The 25826-nt window shown below is 47.4% G+C and overlaps 1 protein-coding gene across 1 annotated transcript in view; it reads left to right on the forward strand.

Moving 5' to 3' along the window:
• The first annotated feature begins 13781 nt into the window (after positions 1 to 13781).
• Positions 13782 to 25826, forward strand: part of ADAMTS18 (ADAM metallopeptidase with thrombospondin type 1 motif 18) — a 128935-nt gene continuing 116890 nt past the window's right edge. The window contains exons 1-3 of the mRNA XM_036440983.2: positions 13782 to 14012; positions 14106 to 14196; positions 17238 to 17554. Of these exons, the coding sequence (XP_036296876.1) occupies positions 13923 to 14012; positions 14106 to 14196; positions 17238 to 17554 (498 nt within the window). The 5' untranslated portion in view covers positions 13782 to 13922. The remainder of the gene's footprint in view (positions 14013 to 14105; positions 14197 to 17237; positions 17555 to 25826) is intronic.

The following is a 25826-nucleotide window of genomic DNA, read 5'->3' on the forward strand; positions in this document are numbered from 1 at the left end:
CCACTGAGTCCTTCACTTTCAAATGGTTCCAATGGTATGTTTTATGTTATGTGTACTCGTGAAGGTTAATCTGAAGTGTCAGCTTGACTGGGATAAGGGATGCCCAGCGAACCGGTGAAGCATTATTTCTGGGTGTGCTTGTGAACGTTTCTGAAAGACAAGAGCATTTGAATGGTTGACCTAATAAAGATCACCCTCACCAATGCCTGTGGGCATCATTCAATCCACCAAGGGCCTGAACAGAATAGAAAGGTGGAGGAAGGGTGAATTCTTGCTCTCCGCGCAGCTGGGACATACATCTCCCCCTCCCCGCTCCCGGCCCCGCCCCCACAGCTCTGGCACTTGGGCCTCAGCCTCAGACTAGGACTTACACCACTGGCTCTGCTGGTTCGCAGGCCTTTGGGCTTGGCCTGAAGTACACCACTGCCTTTCCTGGACCTCTAGCCGGCAAATGGCAGACAGTGGGGTTTGTCAGCACTATACATATATATTTATATTGATACAGGGTTTTCTGACTAACACAGTATTTTATCACTATAAAAAAAAAAAAACACCACATTGGAACCCCAAACTTGGAGGAGATTATCCCAAATATGCTATTTTGATGAAATGTATGTGATCTGATTTCTGCAAAAGCATTCCTGAAAAGGGACTCTCAGATATAAGAAGAAGAGACACAGAGACAGAAAGACAGAAAGAAAGGGAGGAAGGAAGGGCATCACACACATACACAATCTAGACTTTCATGACTGAAGCTTGAGTCGTACTTTACCGGTAGTAACCACTGCTACAGACACACACACACACACACACACACACACACACACACACACACACACCTTTCCTTGTCTCCTATGTGCGGGTCAAGGAGGGACAGAGGAGAGTAGGAGAGAAGGTGAGAGTCCGTGATATTGAGAGCTCAGTGGGAACCAAGAGGAACATGGTGAAGTAGACCATGTAAATGAGGAAGGTCCTTTTTGAAAGTTAGGATGCATCCCAAAACACGCCCATTCCCAGCTGAGGTCTTACCTCAGGCCTTCAGGATGGCTGGCTACACAGACGTCTGCTGGTGACTCCAGGGGTCTAAGAAATCACTCAGATGTCAGCAAGCCCACCAGACTTCCAGTAGTTTAAGGAATTTAGAGAGCCTACCGACCATGTCCACATGTAAGGGGCAGGGTGAACGGAGCTTACATAAAGAGGGACTAAAAAAGGTTCAAAGGCTCTGTAATCTACGCGCTGGTTTAGAGTGTATTAACTGCTGTTTATATTACCTTCCTCATAGGGCTTTTGTAAGTGTCAAAGCAGTCCAATGGCTGTACAGATTTAATACATTCCTATATTTATCATCAGATGCTACATTTTCATAGACTATTCCCTCTCTTTGCTCCTGTTAAATGTTTATTTGTCTTTATATTGTATTCCATTGATTTGATAGTTGTTGCCTTTGATCTTTTTCTCTGTTTTTGTCTTCCTATATTTCCTCCTCTCTCCAGCACATGCCCTGGTTTTTACTTCTCTGATTCCCCCCTCACCTCCCCATCCCCCCATAATTTAAGCATATATACCCCATCTTGGGTCAGGCCTGTGACTTTCTGAGTGAGTATTCTGACACCCAGGGGTAGCCCATGTAAATGAGGAAGGTCCTTTTTGAAAGTTAGGATGCATCCCAAACACGCCCATTCCCAGCTGAGGTCTTACCTCAGGCCTTCAGGATGGCTGGCTACACAGACGTCTGCTGGTGACTCCAGGGGTACAGGCTTTTTTTCTCCCTGGAAGCCTAAACTATAATACTGCTGGCATGATTGGGGGTGGGCTGTACCTGCTGACCCAGTGCATCCTGATCTCCAAGACAGGATATGTTTCTGAAAAACAGCGGATCCATTTCAAATCCCCCTCCCTGCCACTCATCCCAGTTATGTCAGCTGGCAATTACTTAACATTTCTTTATGCATTAGACATTCTTTCATTTTCCAGATTAGGAAACTATTTTGCAGAGTACTTTGATGCTTCTTTTCTTTAAGTGTTCACAGTGTTTGGCCAAGTACCAAACAAGCAATTAATTAGTGGGAGTAACTTTGTTATTGTTGTTACTACTGTCCCTTTCTCAACCCAACTAGAGCCTCTCTCTCTCTCTCTCTCTCTCTCTCTCTCTCTCTCTCTCTCTCTCTCTCTGTCTCTGTCTCTGTCTCTGTCTCTCTTTCTCTTCTGCAGCAGAACTTTCTGAGAAATATGCCCTGTGCTTCTATGCTCTTAGTTCTACACTATTCACTAAACCTATGGCGTTCTTCATCTGTAACATGGAATTCAAAATGGGAGCTTTTGGGAGAAGGTGCCAGCCTTGCACCTCTGATGTTCTGTGGGTGAGAACACCCATGAAATATGAAGAAGAAGAACAGGTATTTATGCAACATGTCTTCACTGGGCACCTGCTGTTTGTACATTCTGAGACAAGCACTTGGGCTCCCCTCCCCCCCCCTCTTTTGACTGCACTGCTTTGTGTCTACAAATGGATGGAGAGTAAGAGATCTGAGTCTTCATCCTGGCCCCATTCTCTAACTCTGTGGCCGTGGCCAATGACCTCACCAGTCAGTGAACCCCAGTTTCCATACCTATGAAGGGGATTAGGAACAACTCCCTCACAGGGGTGCTGGAGGATGGAATGAGGTTCCCTACCGGATGTTCCCTGGCACAGTGCTTGGCCCAGAGTAACTCAGGGGCAAAGGGGCACATGTCCCTGCACCTGCTATTCCAGTATATAACTCAGCCATCCCACCCAAGGGAGCTCCCACTATTTTGCTAAGTGTTATGTTACACTCCTCTAGTGGGTTAGGTCCCCGCTTTAATTATGGTACCAGAAGTTTTACTACCTGCAACATCATATCCCATGTCATAATACCAAAGGAAGCAGCACAGGGAAGTATATGCAATGCAATTCCAGCTACACCAAGTAGTGTCTACACATAGAAGGTACCATGTTATCTGTGGTCATCTCTGATGGGTCAATGATGAATTATTCCTATTCTCTCATTACACTTCTATTTTGCAACGTTTTCAAAAACAGCTTTCCTGGTTTTGTCATCATAAATACTTATTACTATTTTTAAATTACATAAGATCTGCAAACCCTCCATATTAAACCTACTTGTCAGTTCTATTGTATATGTGCCAATTCATCTGCTTTTTCTGGTAAGCCTGGTTGCTTTTATTTATTTATTTGTTGATTTTAGGGAGAGAGGAAGGGAAAAGGGGAGAGAGAAAGAGGAAGGGAGAGAGGGGGGAGAAAGAGAAAAAGAGAGATCTATTTGCTGTTCCACTTATGTATACATTCATTAGTTGATTCTTGCATGTGCCCTGACCAGGAATTGAACCCACAATCTTGGTGCATTGGGTTGATGCTCTAACCAACTGAGCTACTCAGCCAGGGCCTTGTTTTGTTTTTGACAAAAACATCCTCCTTATCTGCTTTTAAACCAAGTAAATGTTTCAGTAATGAAATCATGGTGCTCCAAGCTGTGTGCTTGTGAGAGATCTTTCATTTACTGTACAGTTCACTCACTGGACAAAAGCGATGTTTAGGCAGTTCTGAAGAAGTGGACGGTTTTCAGGCATGAGGGTGTGGGGGAAGTCTCAATTGTAAGGACTTTCCTCAGTGTCACTTAGCAGTTTTCCAGGGCTTTTTCCTTATGGCAGCGCTGGGCCATTTGAGGTACCTGCTTGCTAATCAGCCTGGCTGCCGGCCAGTCAGCCTGGGTGGAAACTCACTAGGCACAGGGTTTAATTGGGGCCACCCACCATGGAAGCGCTTTCCCCTTTGTCCAGAGAGATGGAAGCTCTTAATGTAATGCACATAAAAACGTCCAGGACTGCAGGGCAGGCAAGGGCTCTGATGTCCCGAGGCTGTTATTATGTCCCAGCGCAATGTTAGCTTTTCCGAGAGCCTCCCTCCAATCACGCGGGAGCTAAAGCTTCTCAGAAAGAGAGCAATAGACAGTATTGGGTTGCAGTCTGGACACAGCCCCTGATGTTTGGAACCTCTCTAAATAGATCCCAGACTGCTTCAAACAGAAGAAAACCCCCTCCCATCTCTTTTGCTACTATCCCTCTGGCACCTTGGATTCCTTAAATTAATTCCTTGCAAAGGCCGGTTGAGTTCCAATAATTGTTTTTAAATGATCTGCCTCTTGACATTGTGCCTTGCAGCCCCGTGCAAACAGCCAGCCTCCGGAGCAGTGGGGCCAGGCTGATATGTATGCAGCTTCTGGGGAACAAACTGCTTGCGCAGCGGGGCGCAGCCCCCTCCCTGCAGCACTCTCAGAGGGAGGTGCTTGTGGAACTGGGGAGACAGGGTGTCTGCAAGGCCAGGTCACGGTGGTGCTTCCTGTGCTGCAGGTCAATCAAGGGAGTGCAGCCCCTCAGCGTGCTTACAATTGCATATTGAGCCCTAGCTGGTTTGGCTCAGTGGATAGAGCATCGTGGCCTGCAGACTGAAAGGTCCCAGATTTGATTCCGGTCAAGGGCACATGCCGGGTTGTGGAGCAAGCAGTTAGGGGTACAATCAGGCTGGCAGGGAGGGCAGTTGGGGCAATCAGGCCAGCAGTGGAAGGTAGTTAGGGGTGAGGTCAGGCCAGCAGGGGAGGGCAGTTGGGGTTGATCAGGCCAGCATTTGGGGGCAATCAGGCAGGCAAGCAGAGGTGGTTAGGGGCCAGTATGCAGGCGGGTAAGCAGTGAGAAGCCAGCAGTTCTGGATTGTGAGAGGGATGTCCAACTGCTGGACATTTTCTGAGGAGTCCTGGGTTGGAGAGGGTACAGGCCATGCTGAGGGATCCCTCCCCCATGCACGAATTTCATGCACCAGGCCTCTAGTATAAAATAAATTGCGTGTTGAATTTGGAAGTGAGTGTTGGCATCTGCAAGCTTCCTCTGGTCTGTGCTTCCCAGGATAATGCAGTGAGCTGCACCCCGTTGTGCAGTAGTTTGTTTCTCAGAAGTTCCTGGGAATAAAGAGTTTGCTTGCTCTGCCCACCCTGGCCATAGTGGGCTGAGGGATGAAGAGAAGGGGTGGGAGGAGAGTGACTGAGAGAGAATGATAATGAGGCCACTACTGATCAAGTGTTCAGTCTGGCCCTTAACCTGCTGATCCTCTTGATCTCTTTTACTGCCCCCTGCACCTCTGGGATACTGTACTGTTACTAGCACCATCTTGTAGGTCAACCATGCCAAAGTCGCTCCCACTGGCAGCGTGCCTCATTTATTTGGCCTGTGTTAGCCTTTGAATTTGACATGTTTGTTGTAGATGGATGAACCGAGGGCAGGAGACTATCTAAGTTCACCGAGTTAGTGTCCAAGTCCCATCTGTCTGATTCCACTGCAGCACTTCTGGAAAGTTAACGGCAGACCGTCACCTGGGGATCTTGGTCTGATGCAAGTCCTGACTCAGCAGGTCAGGCAGGGCCTGAGACTCTGCATGTCTTATGAGCTCCCAAGGATATGTGGGTGCCACTGGTCTAGGGATTGCACTTTGTATGGTTCAACTGGATGCATATTAGAGTCCCCTGGAGCCAGGGGACTTGAAAACTATCCCCATTGGGCAGTCAGACCCATCAAATCAGAATCTCTGGGTGTGAGGTTGGCCATTGTGCACCCAGGTTGTGAACATGTGCGGAGGTGGGGAATTGCACAGCTAAAAGGTCAGGGCAAGCCTCCGGGCACTTACACTTATTTTAACAACAAAAGCAAACGTATGGTTTAGTAGTCAAAAAGGGAAGGAGAAAGAGGCCACTGTGTTTGAGAGGATGTGGGAGGGAATAGAAATGAGGTCAAGGTGGGAATGTGTGTAGGAATAAAACAAATACAAACAGCTGGAGCTGCTTCCCGGCAGGTGTGCAACCTGTTTGGTGGTGGAATTTGGTCCTTACTGGAGGCAGCGGTAACCAGGTTCCATCGACAGCTGGCTGAAGAGGTGACGCCAAGGGCCTGTCTCAGCAGCCTGGATCCATTCCTTCTGCTGTGAAGTTTCCATTCAATGAGATGTGCTAGCCCTGCTCCTGGTGGGGACACAAAGAGGACAATGGCACCCTCAGCTCAGAAGGCCCAGAGGCTGGGTGGGGCCCTGGCCTCCAATGTACTTGCCTTGCTTAACTAACAGAGGCAGGAGGGATTGGCACGTTATTGTGGGAACCAGAGGGGCAGTCCTAAAGGGTGGCCAATGCCAAGAGCTTGAATCAAGGCAGGAACAAAGGCAATGAGATGAGGAGGAGAGGGACTGGTCCCAGGGCATTGCTAAAGTAGGTTTGGTGACCAGATGACCCCTCTGTGCTCCCTTTCAGTTCCCAGGGGCAGGGGAGGCACCAACACTTCCCAGTTTTGGACTTCGGGGCAGGTGGCGGCTGATGGAGAGATGCGGGTGGTTTATGGTTGGCTTATGCCTTCTTGAGTTCAAGGCACCTTTGACACATCCAGTTTAAAATGTCCTGTATGCGGCTGGAGATATACAATATGTCTGGAGCTTGGGACAGAGTCCCGGGCTGGCCCAGCAGATCTGGGAGTCATCAACCATCAGTTGGGATCTGAATGCTCAGAAATGGAGATCCTTTTATGAGCAAAGATAACAAGGATGCCGGACTGGGAAGCACCAGTGTTTCAGGGACATAAAAAAGGGCAGGAATAATTGATAAGTAAAAAATAAACACAAAAGGAAAAAGACAGGACAAAGGAAAGACGGGGAAGTGGAGAAGGTGAGAGGGTTGGAGGAGGCAGTGATGGCTAGTTTCAAAGGCCACAACTGTAAAGATAAACACTGCTGAGAGCTCTCCTCTCTCTAAAACGTGTTTAATGGGTTTCTTTCAGTGAAAGGAGCAGCGTCCACGTCTTTATATTTTTCTGCATTTGTTGTTAAGTAGCTTTATTGTCCTTTCTTGGTTAGGATATTATATTTTTGGAGTCTGGTCTTGGTGGGGACTGTGACTAAGGACATAATGCGTGGGTTTCCCCCCCTTTCCCTCCCCACCCCCCAGCCCTACGGCTTCTAAGAACATCCTGAGATAGTGCAAATACATGGGAAGAATGTCGAAGTGAAAAGGGGGGAAATGATGAAGTTGGTAATGTAGACATAGTTGCCCAGTACATTGCAGTAGGTGGGGGCAGATCTTGGCTCCTGGTCAGTTGCCCACTCCAATCAGAAAAAGCCTAAGAGGAGGTTGCAGGCCAGGCTGGACACTGTGCATGGCTAGGCCCCCTCAGTGTGAGTTCTAAATCCTGTCCCCCAAAGGAGTCATTAGCCCCAAGTGGACACCCTTCTGAGTTCTGCTACTTTCATGGGCCTGTGCAGAAGGGAGCACCATTTTCTAATGCTCATGCGGGTGCTGTGTACGTGAGCTGCAGCCCTGAAATCACATCCGGGGTCCAGCCTGGAGTTGGGGTGAAAGAACGTGCAGATGGCATCCATCTCTAAGCAAGAGTTCACAGCCTCAGGAAGTGGAGTGGCTTCAGGAATAAGGGTCAGAGGAAGTTCACAAAAGGGGGAGATGGGCTGCCATTCCTTGAGCACCGACGGTGCTGAGCTGCTTCATTTCAGCCTCATGAAAAGAAAAATGTGCGAGGTAAGGATTGTTCTCCCTACATGAGAGATGAGGACACTTAGAAGTACTGCTGTGTTTGAGGGCACCTAGAAGAAATACTAGGATTGCGTGGGTAAAAGCGACAGCAACCCAATGCAGACCTTAAAGGGGAAAATAACTGGAGAGAGGTTTCTTGGCTTAAATGGAAGTGATCTCAAGGGTTGTCGGTGAAGGTACAAGAATCATGGCTTCAGACAGAAATCTGTGGATTCTCTGCTTTCAAACTTGCGGTGTATTTCTTTCTGCAGAGGGCTGCTGTCCGAGTGAGGCTGTAACCATATATTGTGACTACCTCAGCCGGAAAATGGGTTCATTCTCCCACCTTTGGCAGATCAACGCCACTGAATGATTCTAATAGGTCACACCTGAGTCCAGGACCTACTTCTTGGCCAATAATGATTGCCAAAAAAGAAAGTGTTATTACGTGTTTGGGAAGATCTCTGTTATGGAATAAACCAGGAAAAGGAAGACAAAAAGGAGATAAAAACACCTAGAAGTCAAATTACCCTCTGCTACCCAAAATCTAAGTAACAAATACAGTTCATCACTGTAGCAAGGATTCAATCCCTTTGCTTTCCCCACGAACAGGGAAAGAGTCAAAGGCATCCCAGAAGCTTTAGATTCCATGGACTAGGAAGTAGCTCTGGCATTCAAGTAGAGGCCTAAGTACCCTGGACCACAATTACTGGGTTGTAATATATTTAGTTACATCAGAAACACCCAGGTGTTAGTTAAAAGACAGATGTCTGGGCCTCATCCCAGACCCACTTAATTGGGCTATTTCTAGGGATGCCCAAGAACACAGGTCTAACGATCCTCCAAGTGGTTTTGATTAGCAGGGGTAGCTCCCAGGCCTGGCTGTCCCAGGTGTGGGGAGGCCTGGCTGGTGTGAGATGTGATCAGGGAACCACTGGGGCAGGTATCAGCCTGTGTGCGATGAGGTCGCAGTGGGGGAGAATGAGGAGAGAAGACATCATGTGGACAAACCTCATCTCCCTATCTCAGGCAGCCTGATATTTTCCAGAGCTTTTGCAAGGTCTTTATGTCACTCTTCCACTGTGCGGAGAGCTCAGAACTTGGCCTTGGGTTCGTTTGTGGAAATAAGTAGTCTAGTTCTAATACTGCCTCCGGCCTTAGGCAAATAAACTACTTTCAATAGTAGGACTTGGGAAAAGACTAAACAGAACAGGGAAGTAGTATACAGCCAGAGTGTGACCAGCAGAGGAAGCTGAGCAACGCTTCATCCTATAGATAAGTCAGACAAGCACAGGTGCAAAGGGAAGAAATCCATTGTAAGAAAGTGCCATGAGCCCCGCCAGCATGGCTAAGTGGTTGAGTGTTGACCTAGGAACCAGGAGGTCACGGTTTGATTCCTGGTCAGGGCACATGCCCAGGTTGTGGGCTTGATCCCCAGAGTGGGGCATGCAGGGGGCAGCCAATCAATGATTCCCTCTCATCATTTGGTGTTTCTCTCTCTCTTCCCCTCTTCCTTCCTCTCTGAAATCAATAAAAATATTAAAAAGAGAAATTGCAATGAAAGATTGAATAAAATGCGAAGAAAGAAAATAGTTGATCATTCCTAAATTGTGTTTGATGACACTATTTCCAGAGCTAGTTGGTGAGAGATCCTGCACCCCAGATGTGTCCTTGGCAAATGAAAAATGAAAGCTGCTGCATGCCACTTGTTTGGATTTTGCTGTTTTGTGATGAGGCAAGCAGCTCATCTTCCTGGATGGTTATCGCTAAAGAAGACTGAAAAGCTTCCTTAGAGAAAACTGCTGCTCAGTTGTCTCCACCCCCTCCCGCCTCCCCGCTGCTTTTGAGGACCTCGTGGCTCCCTGCACCTGTTTGGGAGACATTGGCCAGAAGGCAGCCCTTGCTTCTCAGGGCTTTGAGGATGTTGGTGCATTTCCATCCCTCTCTTTCTCTTTTTGGCTCCCGTGTTGAAAGGAGGTAAGCCTTGTTTTCTGTTTCTGTTTTATCCCGTGCTAGGTTTGGATGTGTGGCTTTGGATAGCTTTCTCTCTGGACATGAACGTACTTTCTACGGGAAACTGCCAGGAGCGTGTTACATAAAACCCGCCAGGCTCGTCCTTGCAGCTTTGAGATACTTGAGGAAGGGCAGTGTCCCTCTGCTCTGCAAGGGAGAGAGAGGAGAGGCTGAGGTCCCTGATTACAGGCTGGAAAGGCAGCTGTGGTGGGGGAGGGGTTCCAGGCGTCTTCAAACTAAGGCCCGCGGGCCACATGCGGCCCGCAGAGGAGTCTGATCTGGCCCGCCAGGTTTTTTGGGCAGTGAGCGCAGCCAAGGTGTTACAGTAGGAATTAGTAGTTCATATAGTCCGGCCCTCCAGCTCTCTGAGGGACCGTGATCTGGCCCCCACTTTAAAAAGTTTGAGGACCCCTGGGACGTTTCCTACTTTCCAAGGAAGAGGCTCTGGCATCTTCATGGAGCAGAGACCAAGGAAAAAGGGAAGAAATGGCAAGGATTGCCGTTTACTTCTTGCTATGGCCAGGGGGAGGTCCTTGATTTGGAAAAAAGTGGTTAAACTTATATCAGTGTGGAAAGAAGAAAAACCAATGTACCACTGAATCTAGAAGGGAAAGGAAGAAATTTTTTTACATAGTTAAGAGTGAATGTTGTGATCTCTCCACCTCAGATTTTCCCATTTCCTTCCTCCCTCCCTCATTCTCTCCTTCCTTCCCTCCCAACAAATATTTACTAAATGCCTTCTGTGTGCCAGGCTCTGGGCTATGTTTGCCAGAATACAGCACAACAGGGAATTTTTCTTTTTTCTTTTTCCTCATCGGTTTATGCAATGGACTGAATATTTTTGCCCCTTCTCCCAATCCATATGTTGAAATATAATCTCCAATGTGATGGTATTTGGGGCTGAGCCCTCATGAATGGGACCTTCTAAGAGACCTCAGAGAGTGCCTTGCGCCTCCACCATGCGACGACACAGTGGAAAGAAGGCTTTCTGTGAATCAGGAAACCTGCTCTCTCTGCAGGAGCCTTGATCCTGGGCTCCTGTGAAAAATTTCTGTTGTTTATACGCCACCCAGTCTATGGTATTTTGTTATAGCAGCCTGCATGGACTGAGACAGATTGCTGCAATGTTCATTATCGTGTCTTAGATTTATAGTTTTAAAAATCAGCTAAGATTTGTATTTCCAAGTGCTCTTCCTAACTGCTAGACTGGACCACCGGCTCACGACTCTCTGTCACCATCTAGAGACAATTTATACATATTGCAGGGCCAGTTCCTAGAACATTGAAGGCAGGAAATCATTCTGGAAGTTATGACTATGTTTTTGAATCGGCTCCACAGAAGGAATTGGTCCTGAGCATCTTCAAATGAATGAAATGGAAGGTTTTTATCCCTAGATCTATTAACATGTGAGAAATGGGTCTTGGTTTCTACACCAAGCCATGGAGGGCTGGGACCTACCGAATGCGAAGGTTTACAGGGGTGTGGGAGGAGAGCTGCAAAATTGGTGGTGGGGGGGGAGAGGCATGGGGTTCTTTTGGTTCAAGAGGAGGCCTTCAGACCCTCCAAGGGTGAGCACTCAGCAAATATAACAAGTATTTGTTTTTCTGAATGAGAGGCTTTGAGGCTCCAGGCTGATGGAGACAAAGACCCCAGAATAGGATTGGGATCGACGCTGTCTACCCAGGTCCTCACCAGGGGTGATTTTGCTCCCCTGGGACACCTGGTCATGTCTCAACGTTTTGTCACAATCATGGGGGTGATAAAACCCTACATGGCACAGGACAGACCCCAGCACAAAGACCGATCCTACCCCAAATGTCAGTGGTGCCGAGGCTAAAAACCAGCACAGTCTAGCACTGAGTGTGGTAAGAGCGTGTCTCTTAAGGCTCCGAACCTGCCTGTGCTGAGTAACCTCATTCCTGGCTGCAGAAGAGAGAGACCCGAGGGGTATGGGTGGCTTCATGAAAATGTCTCTCAATGGAGAGATGTATTTGAGGGACAAGATTACTTTCAATGGACAGTGAATACACCATTTACACACACACACACACACACACACACACAGTTTCCCGGGCCATATAATTCGGTGCTGTCCACTCCAGGCCCCCCCCCCTTTTTTTTTTTTAATCTCGTCTGTTGCTTGGTGACATGACTTCAAGCTCGGTTTTCGTTGCATGTCCTTCCTGAACAGTTTCCCTTAGTGTCCAGTTGTTTGCTGAAATCACAGAAAGCCCTGACGTCACCTGTGTCAGAATCACCCACAGGTGCTTGCTGCAGATGCTTATTTGGGGCCTGCACCACATCTACCGAATCAGAATTTCCATGGCTCATGATTCAGGAATCTGCCTTGGAAGCCAGCAGCACAGGTGAATTCTGTGCACGTTGAAGTTGAACCTGATGATCTATAAAGCAACAGAATTATGGGGCATCCTCTCTTCTTACTGTAAAAGCCCATTTATAAAGCTCAGAAAAAAACATATCCACCTAATTCTTGCAACATTCTTTTGATGTATTGCTTGTATTCCTATTTTATAGGTTATACGATAGAGGCCACAGCGCTTACGCAGAGTATGCAGGGAAAGCTAGGTGCTTTTGTTGAACCCAGATCTTCTCACTGGGAGGCCTTTGCAAAAAGCTTTGCCCTGCGCAGAAGCTGTGCCCCTTTCTCTGACTCTGCCACCCAGTCTCCCTCTCCACCGCTGCATCCAGGGGGACAGGCCTACGCATGACGGACTGTCATTTGTTCTAAACTGTGACATGGACCTCATCCTAACCATCTCTGTGCCCTGAGGACCAGAGCAGGGATATGCCCCCTCCACCGCCACCACCCTGGTCCAGGGTGCCAGCGCTGCTCATCATGATTCTAGCTCAGCTTCCTTGCCCTTCTCTGCTCAGCACTTCCAACGTTATCCACACGTGATCCATAGATTGCCTCTTGCACACTCCCTCTGTGAGTCTCCCATTAAATCTAACTGATTCCTACAGGCCGCACCCCAGCCACCACGGTCTACTTGACTCTCACTCTGGCCTGTAACTTTCCCATCAGGGCAGCATCTGAGAATATATGTTGCTCATCACTGCACACAGTAGGGATCAAATAAATGTACTGAGTAAATGAGCAGGCATGCCGCAGATGGGATAGATGCCCATCCATGGTGACGGCAGCACTGTTTTGTTAAGGCTGATTTCTGCAGGTTGGGGTATCTGGGGCCAGGGTTCCATCTTTAGGAGTTGGAAGCATGGTCGCTTGGACAAGAGAGAAAGATCCAGAAGAGGGGAGGCCCCTGCCAGCAGGCTGTGTGTGTGATGTTTTCATTTGTTGGGATAACACTGATTAATGACGTTATATCATGCCATCATACTTCAGGTGTACAACCTGACATCTGTGCTTGCCACCGTGTGCTCACTGATTGCCTGGATTTGCGAGTTTCCAAATGATGTGTGTGCTAGGTTATCTTGAGCCCATCTGAGCCTAGTTTCTTCATCTTCATCAAGGAGCTGATCGTTCTCACCTTTGCGAGGCTAGGGCCCAGGGTCAAGGAGATAAAGCAGGGGGTGGCACCTGGCACTTGAGAGATGTTGAGAAGGCTCTCAAGTCTGCCCGGCACCCAGAAGATTTGTGGAAGAGAAGTCTGCCCAGGCAGCAAAGAAGACGCGCCCCTTACCTGTGCCTCCCTCCCCCTCTCTCAACTCATCTCTTCCTGCGCTTAAAGCTTAAGTCACGTTTTCCAAGCCCGACCCGGGGCGCTCCGAGCTCTCTGTCGGCGGTGGGTCCCTCCCTCCCCCTTGCACTCCCCCATCCTCCACTCCCTCTCCGCCCCCTCCCTCGGAGCGGGGGCCGGGAATCCCACGCCCCAGCACCAGCCCTGGGGCTCAGACGGGCCCGGGAGCCGCTGGTCGCCAATCACCGTGCGGTGGAGAGGCGGGCGCTTGGCTCGGGCGCGCTGGGGGAGCCAGCTGGCGCTGCTCTCCCCGGGAGCCTCAGACGCTCGCACAGACCCAGACAGACGCACAGACTGGCGGGCAGGCGCGCGGGCAGGCACGGACAGAGTCCCCCGGCCCGTTTGCATTCGGAGGCGCGCGCCGGCCCCGGCCGGGAGCCCCCGTCCCCCGAGGGGAGCCGCGGGCGGCCGCTCCGCAGCCGGCGCCCCGCCGGAGGGAGGGCGCGCGGGCGATCGGCGGCGGGGAGGCCCCGGCCCGCGATGTGAGCGGCGGCGGCGGCGGCTCCCACCTGGCGCCGCACCTGGAGCGCCGCGCTCCGGGCCGCGGGGGGGAATGCGCGCCGCCCGCGGCCGCCGCGCCCGCACCTGACCATGGAGTGCGCCCTCCTGCTCGCGTGCGCCCTCCCCGCCGCCGGCGCGGGCCCGCCGTGGGCTCCGGCGGGGCTGGGGCGCGTGGCCAAGGCAGGTGCCCGCCGATGGTGGGTGGCTGGGGAGGGGGCGCCAGGTGCAAGCCCCCCGCGCCCCTCACGCGCGGTGTGCCCTCTTCTCTTGCAGGCGCTCCAGCTGTGCTGCCTCTGCTGTGCCTCGGTGGCCGCAGCCCTAGCCAGTGACAGCCACAGCGGCGGCGGCAGCGGATTGAATGATGGTTCGTACTGGCCCCCCATCTCCTCCCCCCCACCCCCACCCCTAGGAGTCTGTCCAGGCACTTTGTCCCTTCTTTTCCCCTCAAAAGAGGGGGAAAGGTTCAAAGGCTCACCCACCCCCCTCCGCCCCCAACGTGGCAGGTGTGTGTGTGCGTGTTGGAAATGGTTCCTGTTTGAGAGGAGGGGGAAGTGTGGCAAGGACTAAGGAGTTATCAAAAGAATCAATGCCTCAAGCTTCAAGTCACATAAATGAGAAAACAATACTTTCCCTTGTTCACAGATGGCTTGTTTTAAAAATGAAATCGTGGCTGCGGTGAGAAATTAGGAAGTGGATAGGCGGTTGGTATCAAAAGGCACTTTGCTCCCTTCCTGCCTTTTCTGGGCAAGCTTGAAGGGATGAAAACATGAACCCATTCCCTTCCCCACACCTTTCCTCCTCACTCTCTTTTCCACTTCTGTTCTCTGTCTTCCTTTCCTCTCCTCTCCCCTTCTCTTGGCCCTTGTGTCCTGGATTCCCAGAAGCCACTGTTGGAGGGAAGAAGGTAGCTTGGGGTATCTGGAGTCTTTATCTCTTTCGAGGTTCCCCAGCTGAAAACCTCCATGCCACCCCTCGCTTCTATCATTTATTAACTTCTGATGGCGCCCAGAAGGAAAATCCTTGTCTCCACATTCCCGTCAGCTACAGACCAGCTGACCCCTGATCCAAGGTGTCCAGCAAGGCCTGAGGTTCTACTGATTCTCTCATCTTTAACCTTGCAGGATCATGTCCCCCTATCAGGGGACAAGGGATCCTATTGGGGACGGGGATTGGCAGAGCCATGAAGAGGGACTGGGGCAGGAGGTGGGTCCGTGAGGGAGGGAGGAGGACGGAGCAGGAATGGGCTATTGAGAAGAGTTTTGGTCCAACCAGAAAGGCTGGCTGCAGTTTCTGAAACAACCTCCCATTGTCCCATCCAGCCTGTTGGCTGCAGGCCCCTTCCCTTCCAGCTGCCACCTGTAAGGACCTGCCTTTAGTCAGCCCCTGAGCTGATTGATCAGATCATTCTCCACAGGGGACTCTCGTTGCCCCTTCATCATCATCATCAGCCTCCTCCTCCTCCCCTTGGAAGCAAACTGGTAGCAGGTGTTGGTGTCTGAGTGGATGGGGCTGGAGTGGTTCGGGGCGGGAGGGGGGGGAGGTGTAGCTTTTCGGCAGATTCCCTACAGGCTGGCTAAGGATACCACATGCCTCGCAGTTAAGAGCAGGCAGGGTTTCAGATGGTTCTGGACAAGGAGGCCCGAAACAACTTATGGCGAGGCTCAGTTGCATGTGTCAGGATGGTTCGCACAGTTAGGTTTTAGTAAGGGAGGAAGTGGGTTTTTCACTAAGAAAAAGCTGCATTGAATCAAAAACTGCATACCTGTAAACTGACAGGGGTCTTCAAACTATGGCCCGTGGGCCACATGCGGCCCGCAGAGGAGTCTGATCCGGCCCGCCAGGTTTTTTGGGCAGTGAGCGCAGCTGAGGTGTTACAGTAGGAATTAGTAGTTCATATAGTCCGGCCCTCCAGCTCTCTGAGGGACCGTGATCTGTCCCCCACTTTAAAAAGTTTGAGGACCCCTGCGTAAAGCATCATCATGGAGATTTTTTTTAAAAAGAGAAATAGTGTACACCTGCTTTGTTTCTTAAGGTTAAGAGAGGAGAAAAACTTCTTTTCCAATTTTTTTTAAATATGTATGTCAATTTGATAGCGTTTTTAGTTAAAGGAGTCAAAGAGAAAGAGAGGCAGGATGCAGAGAATATTGTAAGGATGAGAGTTGCTCAAGCACTAAGAGTCACAGGTGGTCGTTCAGAAGAAAACATTTTAAAGCTGTCATCTTGGTAGTTACAGGGCTTCTTTCTCTTCATCTTTTTTTCTTTTGACTATTTTGGGAAAAGGGAAATTCCTGTCTTCCTCCTCCTAGAACCAAGGACCCCGGTGACTCAGACACGCCTCTAAGTTATTCTGAAGCTTTCTAAACACTTTCCAAATTAGTTTCCCATTCTGTGCCTAGAAAGTGGAAATGCAGAGCGTTTTTTTTAATGCTCAGAGGGCATATTCCACATCATTTTGTGGGATGAGACTTTTCCGTTTCAATGTGTTCTGATAGAAAGCAGTGTGCTGGCTTCTCAATTTTTTTTTTCTTTTCCAAGCAGCAAATTGTTTTTTAGCTCCTCCTCTCGGGAACAAGCAGCAATTAGTGCAACTCCGGGGAGCAATGGCGAAGGTATTTCTAAACATGCCTTTCCAGGTGTCCCTGCTCTGACAACATGTCTGAGCAATTTGAAACATCATCCCGCATAGGAAAAGCCCTGACAGTGTTGAGGCATTTTTATGCATCCACTCTGTTGGGTGCTTACAATGAAATGGGATTGTCCCTGCTCAAGGGAAAAGGCTGAGAGTGCTACAAGTTCTGGCGTTTTATTGTCACGGATAAATAATACTGGAAATAGGAAACTGTGGTTGTTTGTGCGTTTTCTGAGGAATCCTCATGCTACTCAGCAGTGTGAGTTATTTGAAATTGAAATTCTATCCCCTTTCCTCCTCTCCGCTCTCCCCCCGCGCCTCCCCCCCCCCCCCCCCACGCACCTAGGATGGTCCCAGTTCAGGTTAAACACAAAGATAGTAATCTCCGTTTTAAAAAATTTTTTAATTATTTCCTTTGGTAGTTTTATGTGTATTTTGTCTCCCCCCAAAAAGCAATGTTTATGAATGAAGGGCTCGCTAATATAGGAAAAATCCATCTTCTCTTCTCCCCAGACCAGGAGAGTTTGCGGCCTTTTCCACACATATTCTTGACATTCATTAAGGTTGTGCTTGGCTTTTAGTGTCTATAGGAATGAGTGAGGCAGGGCTAGTGGTAAGGACCATGGGTCCTCCTCTGAGTTCTATTTCACGTAGACGCACGGCCACGGGAACAAAGACACCTTTGAGCTGTGCCTCGCTCTCGGCCAGCCTGGTGGGAGGTGACGGGCTGGCTCTGTGGGCTCAGGGTGCTGACAGCTCAACCTCTCCCCCTGCAGATTACGTGTTTGTCACACCGGTAGAAGTGGACGCGGGCGGGTCCTACATCTCCCACGACATTTTGCACAGCGGCAGGAGGAAGCGGTCAGCGCAGAGTGCCAGCAGCTCCCTGCATTACCAATTTTCAGCATTTGGACAGGAGCTCCACTTAGAGCTGAAGCCCTCGACGATTTTGAGCAGCCACTTTATTGTCCAGGTACTTGGAAAAGATGGTGCTTCAGAGCCTCGGGGATCCCGGGTGCAGCGATGTTTCTATCAGGGATTTATCAGAAATGACACCTCCTCCTCCGTGGCCGTGTCTACTTGTGCCGGCTTGGTAAGTACCCCAAGTTCTGCCGTCGACTCCCTCTTCTGCGTGCGTTCTGTCCGACTCGAATGAACAGATGTCTGCAATATTAAGTGCTTCTTCCAGCCAGTTCCACCCATTCGCACTGTCAGCTTTGATACTTATAATAGTCTCAATTGAATTAATCTAATCTGCTCCCAGAAAATAGAATAGAACTTTAATAACCATTTAGAACATTTCTTTTGATGTTTAATGGTCTGGGCCTCTTCATTCTCTGTGTTTGAGATGTTCCCCAAGGAAATTAATGTGATGGATGCCATTCGCATTGTAAAGTCTTCGGAGACCAGGCAACATATAAATCGAACAAGCTGCGTGCCTCCGCGTTGCTTTGAGATGGGAAAACTGTATTGCAGTGCAAAATTGCATTTGGCAGGCCTGCTAAGTCCAACCTTCATGGAGAAGGGAGGTCTTTGGTTTTCTTTGACCTATTTGTGTTCCGCTCATGTGAAACGTTCTTGTAGAATGTGGTGTGTTCAGGGCTGGCAGGGTTAAGTGTGCTGTCACAGGGACGCAGACTGCTTAGAAGCATTTGGGACAAGTGTTCTTTCCCCTCTTGTGTGATCCTCATCTGTTGAGCTCAGGGCCAACAATATTCGTGTAAATGATACTTGACTCAGAATTCAATCAAATGCATGAGGCAGTAATGGCATTTGGGGTTAATTTCATTCTGTGTTGCAATTGACAAGTGCCTGGAACTGACAGAAATATGTATGTGTGTGCGTGTGCGTGTGTGTGTGTTGAGATACTGAGACACTTGAAAGTCACGCTCTGGGATGACTAGGAGAAGGAGAATGTGATAAAGCCCAGTTGCATATGTAGTAATGTTCATGGTACATCATGACACAAAATAAGAGTGGTTGGGCCCAGCCAGCATAGCTCAGTGGTGGAGTGTTGACCTATAAACCAGAAGGTCATGGTTTGCTTCTTGGTCAGGGCACATGCCCAGGTTTTGGGCTACATCCCCAGTGTGAGGTGTGCAGGAGGCCGATAATTTTTTGATCATTGATGTTGCTATCTTTCCCTCTCTCTTCCTCTCTGAAATCAATAAAAAAAATTTTTTTAACTGAAAAAGAGTGGCTTGGGTGCAGGTGAATGAGGACTTCCATGCTCCTGCCTAGTTGAAACTTTACTATTTAAGTTTATTTTCCCGACATTGTGTCTTGAAATTTAGCTAAAATATTTCATTACCACCTGAGTTATGATATCCTTTGGTATAATCTTTGAAGTATAGAGTGAAACAAAGATTTAAGAATTCCCAGTTAAGCTTGATCTATTTAAATGATCAATGTGGCTCTCTAATAACCTGTATATTATAACATGGTTGTACGCACATTTGTGACTGCACAAACATGAATATCTCTTGGTTTTTTGGTTTTGTTGTCATGAGTATCCTGCTCTTTGGGGGGCATCCTTTCATCTCTCCCTCTCTCTTGTCTACTCTAGTGTCCTAATGTCTTCAGAAGGCACCCACCATAGTGGCTTAAACTATCCCAGCTCATACAAGCAGTGGTTAAGAGCAGTCTGGTCAGGATCATTCTCACACTAGCACTCACTAGTAGGACCTTGGTCAAGTTACTCATCCCTGTGTCTTACTTTCTTCATATCTAAAATGGGGACAATGAGAGTTTAGATAATAGTGCCATAGGGAGGAATTGACTTCTTACATGGGAAGTGCTACAGTTGTTCCTAGAAGGGAATAATTGCTCTATATGTGTTCTGGTTCCAACAAAACGTAGTCTCCTCTGATTTTGCTCTCTCAGGATCCACTCTTTGTGAGTGATGGGAAATCTGATCAATTGTCTCATATGACTAGATGTTATTTCTTTTCTTTTGAGCAGAGAACAAATGATCACTTAACACAGTGGTTGGCAAACTCATTAGTCAATAGAGCCAAATATCAACAGTACAACGATTGAAATTTCTTTTGAGAGCCACATTTTTTAAACTTCTTCTAATGCCACTTCTTCAAAATAGACTCGCCCAGGTTGTGGTATTTTGTGGAAGGGCCACACTCAACGGGTCAAAGAGCCACATGTGGCTCGAGAGCCACAGTTTGCCAACCACATAAGAATGAGGCAAGTTAATTTTCATCTTTGTGATGGATGTGAAAGAGGTCATTGACAGCTACATCTGCCTGTATATAAGGCTGATATAAAGTGGATTCTGTTCCAATGTGCAGCATACTCTCAATTAACTTTATTTCTGTAGGCCTCCATTCCCTCTCCTGAAACATGTACAATGAATCCTGAGACCACTGCCATCTCTAGGCATCTGCCTCTGATTATCCAATTTGTTGATCCTGGCAGGACCCATTTGGCATGGGGTAGGGGGAGAATCAAGCTTATCTCATTGCATTGCCCATGACCCTGCAAAACACATACACCCAGACTCTACTTGACAATAAAAATAAAAAAATAATAAAAAATAAACAAGAAAGAGAACAGAGCCACAACTGAGAAGCTGAGATACTGCTTTATATCTCTATATTATTTTTTTAATTCTTTTTATTTTATTTATTTATTTATTTATTTATTTATTTATTTTAATATATTTTATTGATTTTGTACAGAGAGGAAGGGAGAGAGATAGAAAGCTAGAAACATCGATGAGAGAGAGTCATCGATCAGCTGCCTCTTGCACACCTTCTACTGGGGATGTGCCCGCAACCAAGGTACATGCCCTTGTTCGGAATCGAACCCAGGTCCTTTCAGTCCGCAGGCTGACGCTCTATCCATTGAGCCAAACCGGTTTCGGCTATTTTTTTAATTCTTGTGTTAAAATATAATGTATATACAGAAAAATGCAAAAATCATTGAGTACAGTTTAAGGAATTTTCAAAAAGTTCATACGCATGTGACCACCAACCAGATCAAACAAGACATTGCCAGTGCTTGAGAACAGCGGTTGGCAACCCGTGGTCCGTGAGGTCTGAAAGGTTGCCAACCGCTGCTTTAGAAGATCCTCCATGGCCCCTTGCCAGTCTCTACCCACCATGAGTGACCCCTCTCCTAACTTCTAACATTGCCCAGTGTTGCCTATTTTAATGTTTTACATAGGTAGAACATACAATATTCTTCTGTATGAATACTTTACAATGTTTCTATTTATTAATAATTAATGGTGGACATTCAAATTGTTTTTAGTTTTAGGTTGTTATGAAGACTACTCCTGATCCTTCTTGTGTATGGCTTTTGGCGAACTTTCAGACACTTTCTGTTGGAAACCTACCTAATAATGAAGTTTCTGGGTCACAGGTTATGTGTATATTCAGCTTCAGTAGATTCTGCCAAACAGCTTTTCAAAGTGATTGCACTAATTTACACTCCCATCAGCCATGTGTGATTTTCAGAGTTCCAGTGGCTCCACATCCTCACTAACACTTGCTATTATCTATCTTTTTTTTTTTTTAAGCTATTCTGATTGATGGATGTGAAGTGGTTATGCATTTAGTTTGTATTGTCCTGATGGTTGTTGAAGTTCCGTATTATTTCTCATGCCTTTTGCCCATTTGTATATTCTCTTTGGTGATTGATCTATATCAAGCATGGACAAGAAATAGTATAAATATTTTCAGTATAAACTGGTTGTTTTTCCTTTCTTGGTGAATAGAAGCAGGAATTCTGAGCAAAAACACCTCTGTCAACTTTTAACATCATTGTTTTTACGGTGTTGGCTGTCTAACAGTGCATTGACTGCTTGTGAACCCTTTGTGAACCCTATCAAATAGAATGATGAACACTGTGAAATCACATGAAATGCCACATTGAGGGGGCTCTTCACTAGGGACATTGAGAAATAGGGATGAGGGCAAATAATTATGTTGGGAGGAAGAATTTTCTTCATCCTTTCTGCCACCTGGAAGCCATAGACATTGCCCAGCTTCTTGGACCAAACAAGGGGGTTAATACTTTTCTCTAAAGTTAATTAGCAACTATCATAATGGATTCAGGGTAGTGAATGATTCACGAGTTCAGGAGAAAGACAACATGCTTCTAACATGCTTGTTGGAGAGGCTTATCCAAGTCCACCTGCTAGAAGAGATGAGCACCTCTTCTTAATACAGAAACTGACATGAGATGAATGAGACTGAGACATAGAGATCCTTCCAGTTGAAGTTTCTCCATTAGTGTTTCTCCAAGAGTGGGGCATGGTGACTGGCATAAGAATGTCTTTTCGGGACAGAGCAATATCCTAGTGTGCACTGGGAAAGTAATAAGTCACCTTTGGATAACCAGGTGCCAGTAGGGAAGCTAGCCATTGTTTGGACTGCTAGGGAAACCCCAGGAGAAAGCGAGAATGGTTCAAAGGGTTATAATAGTGAAATGTTAAGTACTTCCACGTATCTATGTCCACTCCAGCTATTGTTTCTCAGGCAGGGAATGTCCCTCAGTAATTCAGAATTAAATCCATTTAAAATATTTTCCGAAAAGGCATTCCCCTGCCCCAGCTGATAGGTCTCACTTTATTCAGGAGTTGAGTAGGCGGTTATTGACTTGGAATCACTCATAAAACAGGAATTGGGACTACCCTGAGTGAATCCTATCTACCTTTATGTCTGGGTGATTATTTTTAAATTTTAAATGACTTTATCAATGAGCAGCACTGCCCTCTACACCTGGCTGCCTTGTACCCTATGAAGGTTTTTGAACCTCAGGGTTGCATATTAACTTAATCTATAGTATCATCTGCTGTGATGTCCTTTCTACCATATCCAGCCTCTCATATATATATGATTTTAGAAGGGAAGGAAGAGGGACAGAGAGATAGAAACATCAATGATGAGAGAGAATCATGGATCAGCTGCCTCCCACACGCCCCACACTTGGGGATCAAGCCCACAACCGGACATGTGCCCCAACTGGGAATGGAACTGGAAATTGAACTGTGACCTCTTTGTTCATGATAAGAAGCTCATTTCATCCAGGAAGTCCATGCCATTGTTGAGAAACTCTTCATCTTGCTGTTGAACTTCAACCTACCTCCTTTTTACTTTCACTAATATTTCTTAATTTTGTTTTCTGGGATGATAGAAAAAGACTGTATCTTTCTTCTTACATGCTGGGAGATCTAAAATGACCTTTATCCCTAGAAATGTTCCACCTTGGTGATCCCTTTTAAGGAGAGTGATTTTCAGAGTACAATCAGAGGATTAGCTTCACTTCATGTGTTACATTTTTGAATTTCTTTACCCACAACAGAAAGTCAGAGAAGCTGGGCCCAGCAAAGTCTATTTTTAATCCTCCAAATAATTTCAATGCATACTAACAGTAGAGAACCATTGGATTAAGATCTTGGCTATGCAGGAAAATCTTTTTAATTGATTTATTGTTGGTTTGACAGATAGATCCCATTTTTGAAAGTTGATGGAAGGGTATTTTGAGAAGTAACTAAAAACACATTGAATGATTAGTCTTTCATTCAATGACTATTGACGAGCTTCTGTTATGTCAGGCACTGTCCATAGCACAGTGAGTAAAACCAGAAGAGAATGGATGCTGTACTCTAGCCCTTAGGATTTTGTTTTAAGGGAGAAATGGAGAGTAATTTTATTCCTAGAAATTGGTATATTATTTTGAACCAAGCAATGGTACAACAAAACCCTGGAACAAAGAACCATGGGGTATGGTCTTAGAAACATAGTCATCTCTTAGAGTTTTACCAGGCACATTAGCATATTAATAATTCAGAAATATCCTGCATTAAAGACATTTGTTAAACTCTGTTTAAACCTAGAGTTTCTCTAATTTATTTGGTCATGAAAACCTTTCTCAAGGAGCATCTCTTGGCAGTCTTTTAGTAACAAAGTCATTAAAGCAATGATTCCCCAAAGATATAATATTATGTATTGAATAGAGGCCCGGTGCATGAAATTTGAGCATGGGGGGATCTCTCAGCTCATTCTGTACCCTCTCCAATCTAGGACACTTGGGGGATGTCTGACTGCCCTTTTAGACCCGATCCAGGTAGCATTGGGCCTAAACGGGCAATGGGACATCCCTCTCACAATCCAGGACTGCTGGCTCCCAACTGCTCACCTGCATACCTTCCTGATTGTCCCTAACCGCTTCTGCCTGTCAGCCTGATCACCCCCTAACCTCTCCCCTGTCAGCCTAATTGATGCCTAACTGCTCCCCTGCTAGCCTGTTTGCCCCTAACTGCCCTCTCCTGCAGGCCTGGTCACCCCTAACTGCCCTCCCTTGCAGGCTTGGTCCCTCCCAACTATCCTCCCTGCTGGTCTGATTGCTGACAACTGACCTTCCTTGCAGACCTGATCTCTCCCAACTGCCCTCCCCTGCTGGCCATCTTGTGGTGGCCATCTTGTGTCCACCTGGGGGCAGCCATCTTGTGTGTTGGCGTGGTGGTCAATTTGCATATTACTATTTTATTAGACAAGATTTCCAACTATTAAGTGATGCTTCTGGAAAAAAAGGGTTTCATGATCATATAAATGGTTTTCCCTTGACTGGCACCTGATAAATCCAATTCCCACGTGTTCCAGTTGAGCAAATGAACCCCTTGCTTAAGAAACTCAACACCAAGTGACATTCACATTCTGAAGATCAAGACAAAAGTTGTAAAACAAAACAAAACAAAACAAAAAAAAACCTGTTCCCCCTGCTGCGTTTGCACCCAGATCTGTAACATCAGTGCTTTACCTTTGATTAAGACCTGAGCTGATGAGAGTGGCAGACTGCTGTGCTGTTCCGCTTGGCACCTTCCGTCTGGTCTCTGGTTAGGAGGATCGGCCTTAGCACTGCATCATGGGCTTAGCAAGGAATGTGTGCCAGGACCCAGGCTGCCGCCAGATCCCTCCAGCCTCTATCCAGTTTTGTCACTTGGTTTTCCTTCCTTGCTCTTTGCTTTGTCCCCAACAATGAAACTGTAAGTGGGTTTCTCCTCCATGGCTGGCTGCCCTAACGTCCAGATTGTATCTTTCTGAGCGGTGGCCTTTGTAGACTGATGGCAGGGGCCTGCTCTCCAGAGAGCCTGGGTCCCTGCGAGAAACTTGGAAGCAGCTAGGTTTCAAGGGGTGGCAGGGAGGCTTTGATCTCCTCCTTTCAGAGATAGTTTGTGACTCAGGAGGCTCAGCCATTGAGTTGTCTGTTGCTGGCCACTGCCTGCCCAGGAGTCTTTAGAAAGCCAATTTCCATTCACGAGAGGGCTGACGTTAAATGACCTTAGACAGGCGGGCTCTGCTGCTTCGTGGGGCCTTGTTAGCTAGCAGGGATTTGCTGGATTACACAGACCCCTTTGGAACTTTCTAGTCACTTGAGAGGATCATGTGAAATTAAGGATTAGCCTAGGTTGTATTTATGAGTTTTTGGATACAGGCTGATCTGAACCAGTGATGTTTTCTTTGATTATTACTTGATTCATCAAAAGTAGAAAGATTTTTTTTTTGTCTCTATCCTGTACACCCTCTTTTGACATGGTTTGTGAAGACAATTATTTGCATATAGCAACATATTTTTTTTTTTTTTTTAGCAAAATTCCACCCAATCTCTTTCTGTAAAAAATGGCCAAAGTTTTAGCCTGAGAACTGGACCCCTAGGCTGAGTTGAGGGTTGTTCAGATGGGCGGGAGCAAGACTGTTCCCTCCCCCATGCTCTGCCTGTCAGTGAGGCCATCCCCAGCTTCTTCAGAGCTCCGTGCCTCAGTTTTCTCCTCTGCAAAGTGGCCATGGGAACGCTGTCTCTCACCGGGCATAGCATTGTGACACTTTACAATGAGCACTTAGCCTGGCACATACCTGATTGTTCCTGACCTTGAACAAAGGAGAGGGTCTGGGAAGGAAGTGGCCATGGAGGCTTAGTCCTGGACTCTCTCCCAGCCAGTTGGGACAGGAAGAGAGCACTTGGGTGTTGGCCATCATCCCATTGAGAACGTTTAGGGATTTTTGTGGGGGGAAGGGACATAGCGGGGGGCGGGGGGGGGGGTGATTAACCACTGTTTATCAACTCTGAATAAATAAAATTGGAGAAAGATAAAGAACCAATGAGGAAGGCTTCACAAATAAGATGTGACAGAATGCGTGTGTGAAAACGGTGCCGTGTAATGGCCTTGAGGGCCCACTCCAACATCCCATATCCGGCCTTTCTTAACTGCACGATCCATGTCCAATTATTTTGCCCTCTCTGGGTTTCATTTCCTCCTTGGTAAGATGAGGATCATAGGAGCCCCTCCCCCGTGGGGTTTATGGATGGTTAACAGAAAGAAAAATAACTTCACGTGCAGTGCTCAA

The sequence above is a fragment of the Pipistrellus kuhlii genome, unplaced genomic scaffold (assembly GCF_014108245.1).
Source record: "Pipistrellus kuhlii isolate mPipKuh1 unplaced genomic scaffold, mPipKuh1.p scaffold_m20_p_17, whole genome shotgun sequence".
Taxonomy (NCBI): domain Eukaryota; kingdom Metazoa; phylum Chordata; class Mammalia; order Chiroptera; family Vespertilionidae; genus Pipistrellus; species Pipistrellus kuhlii.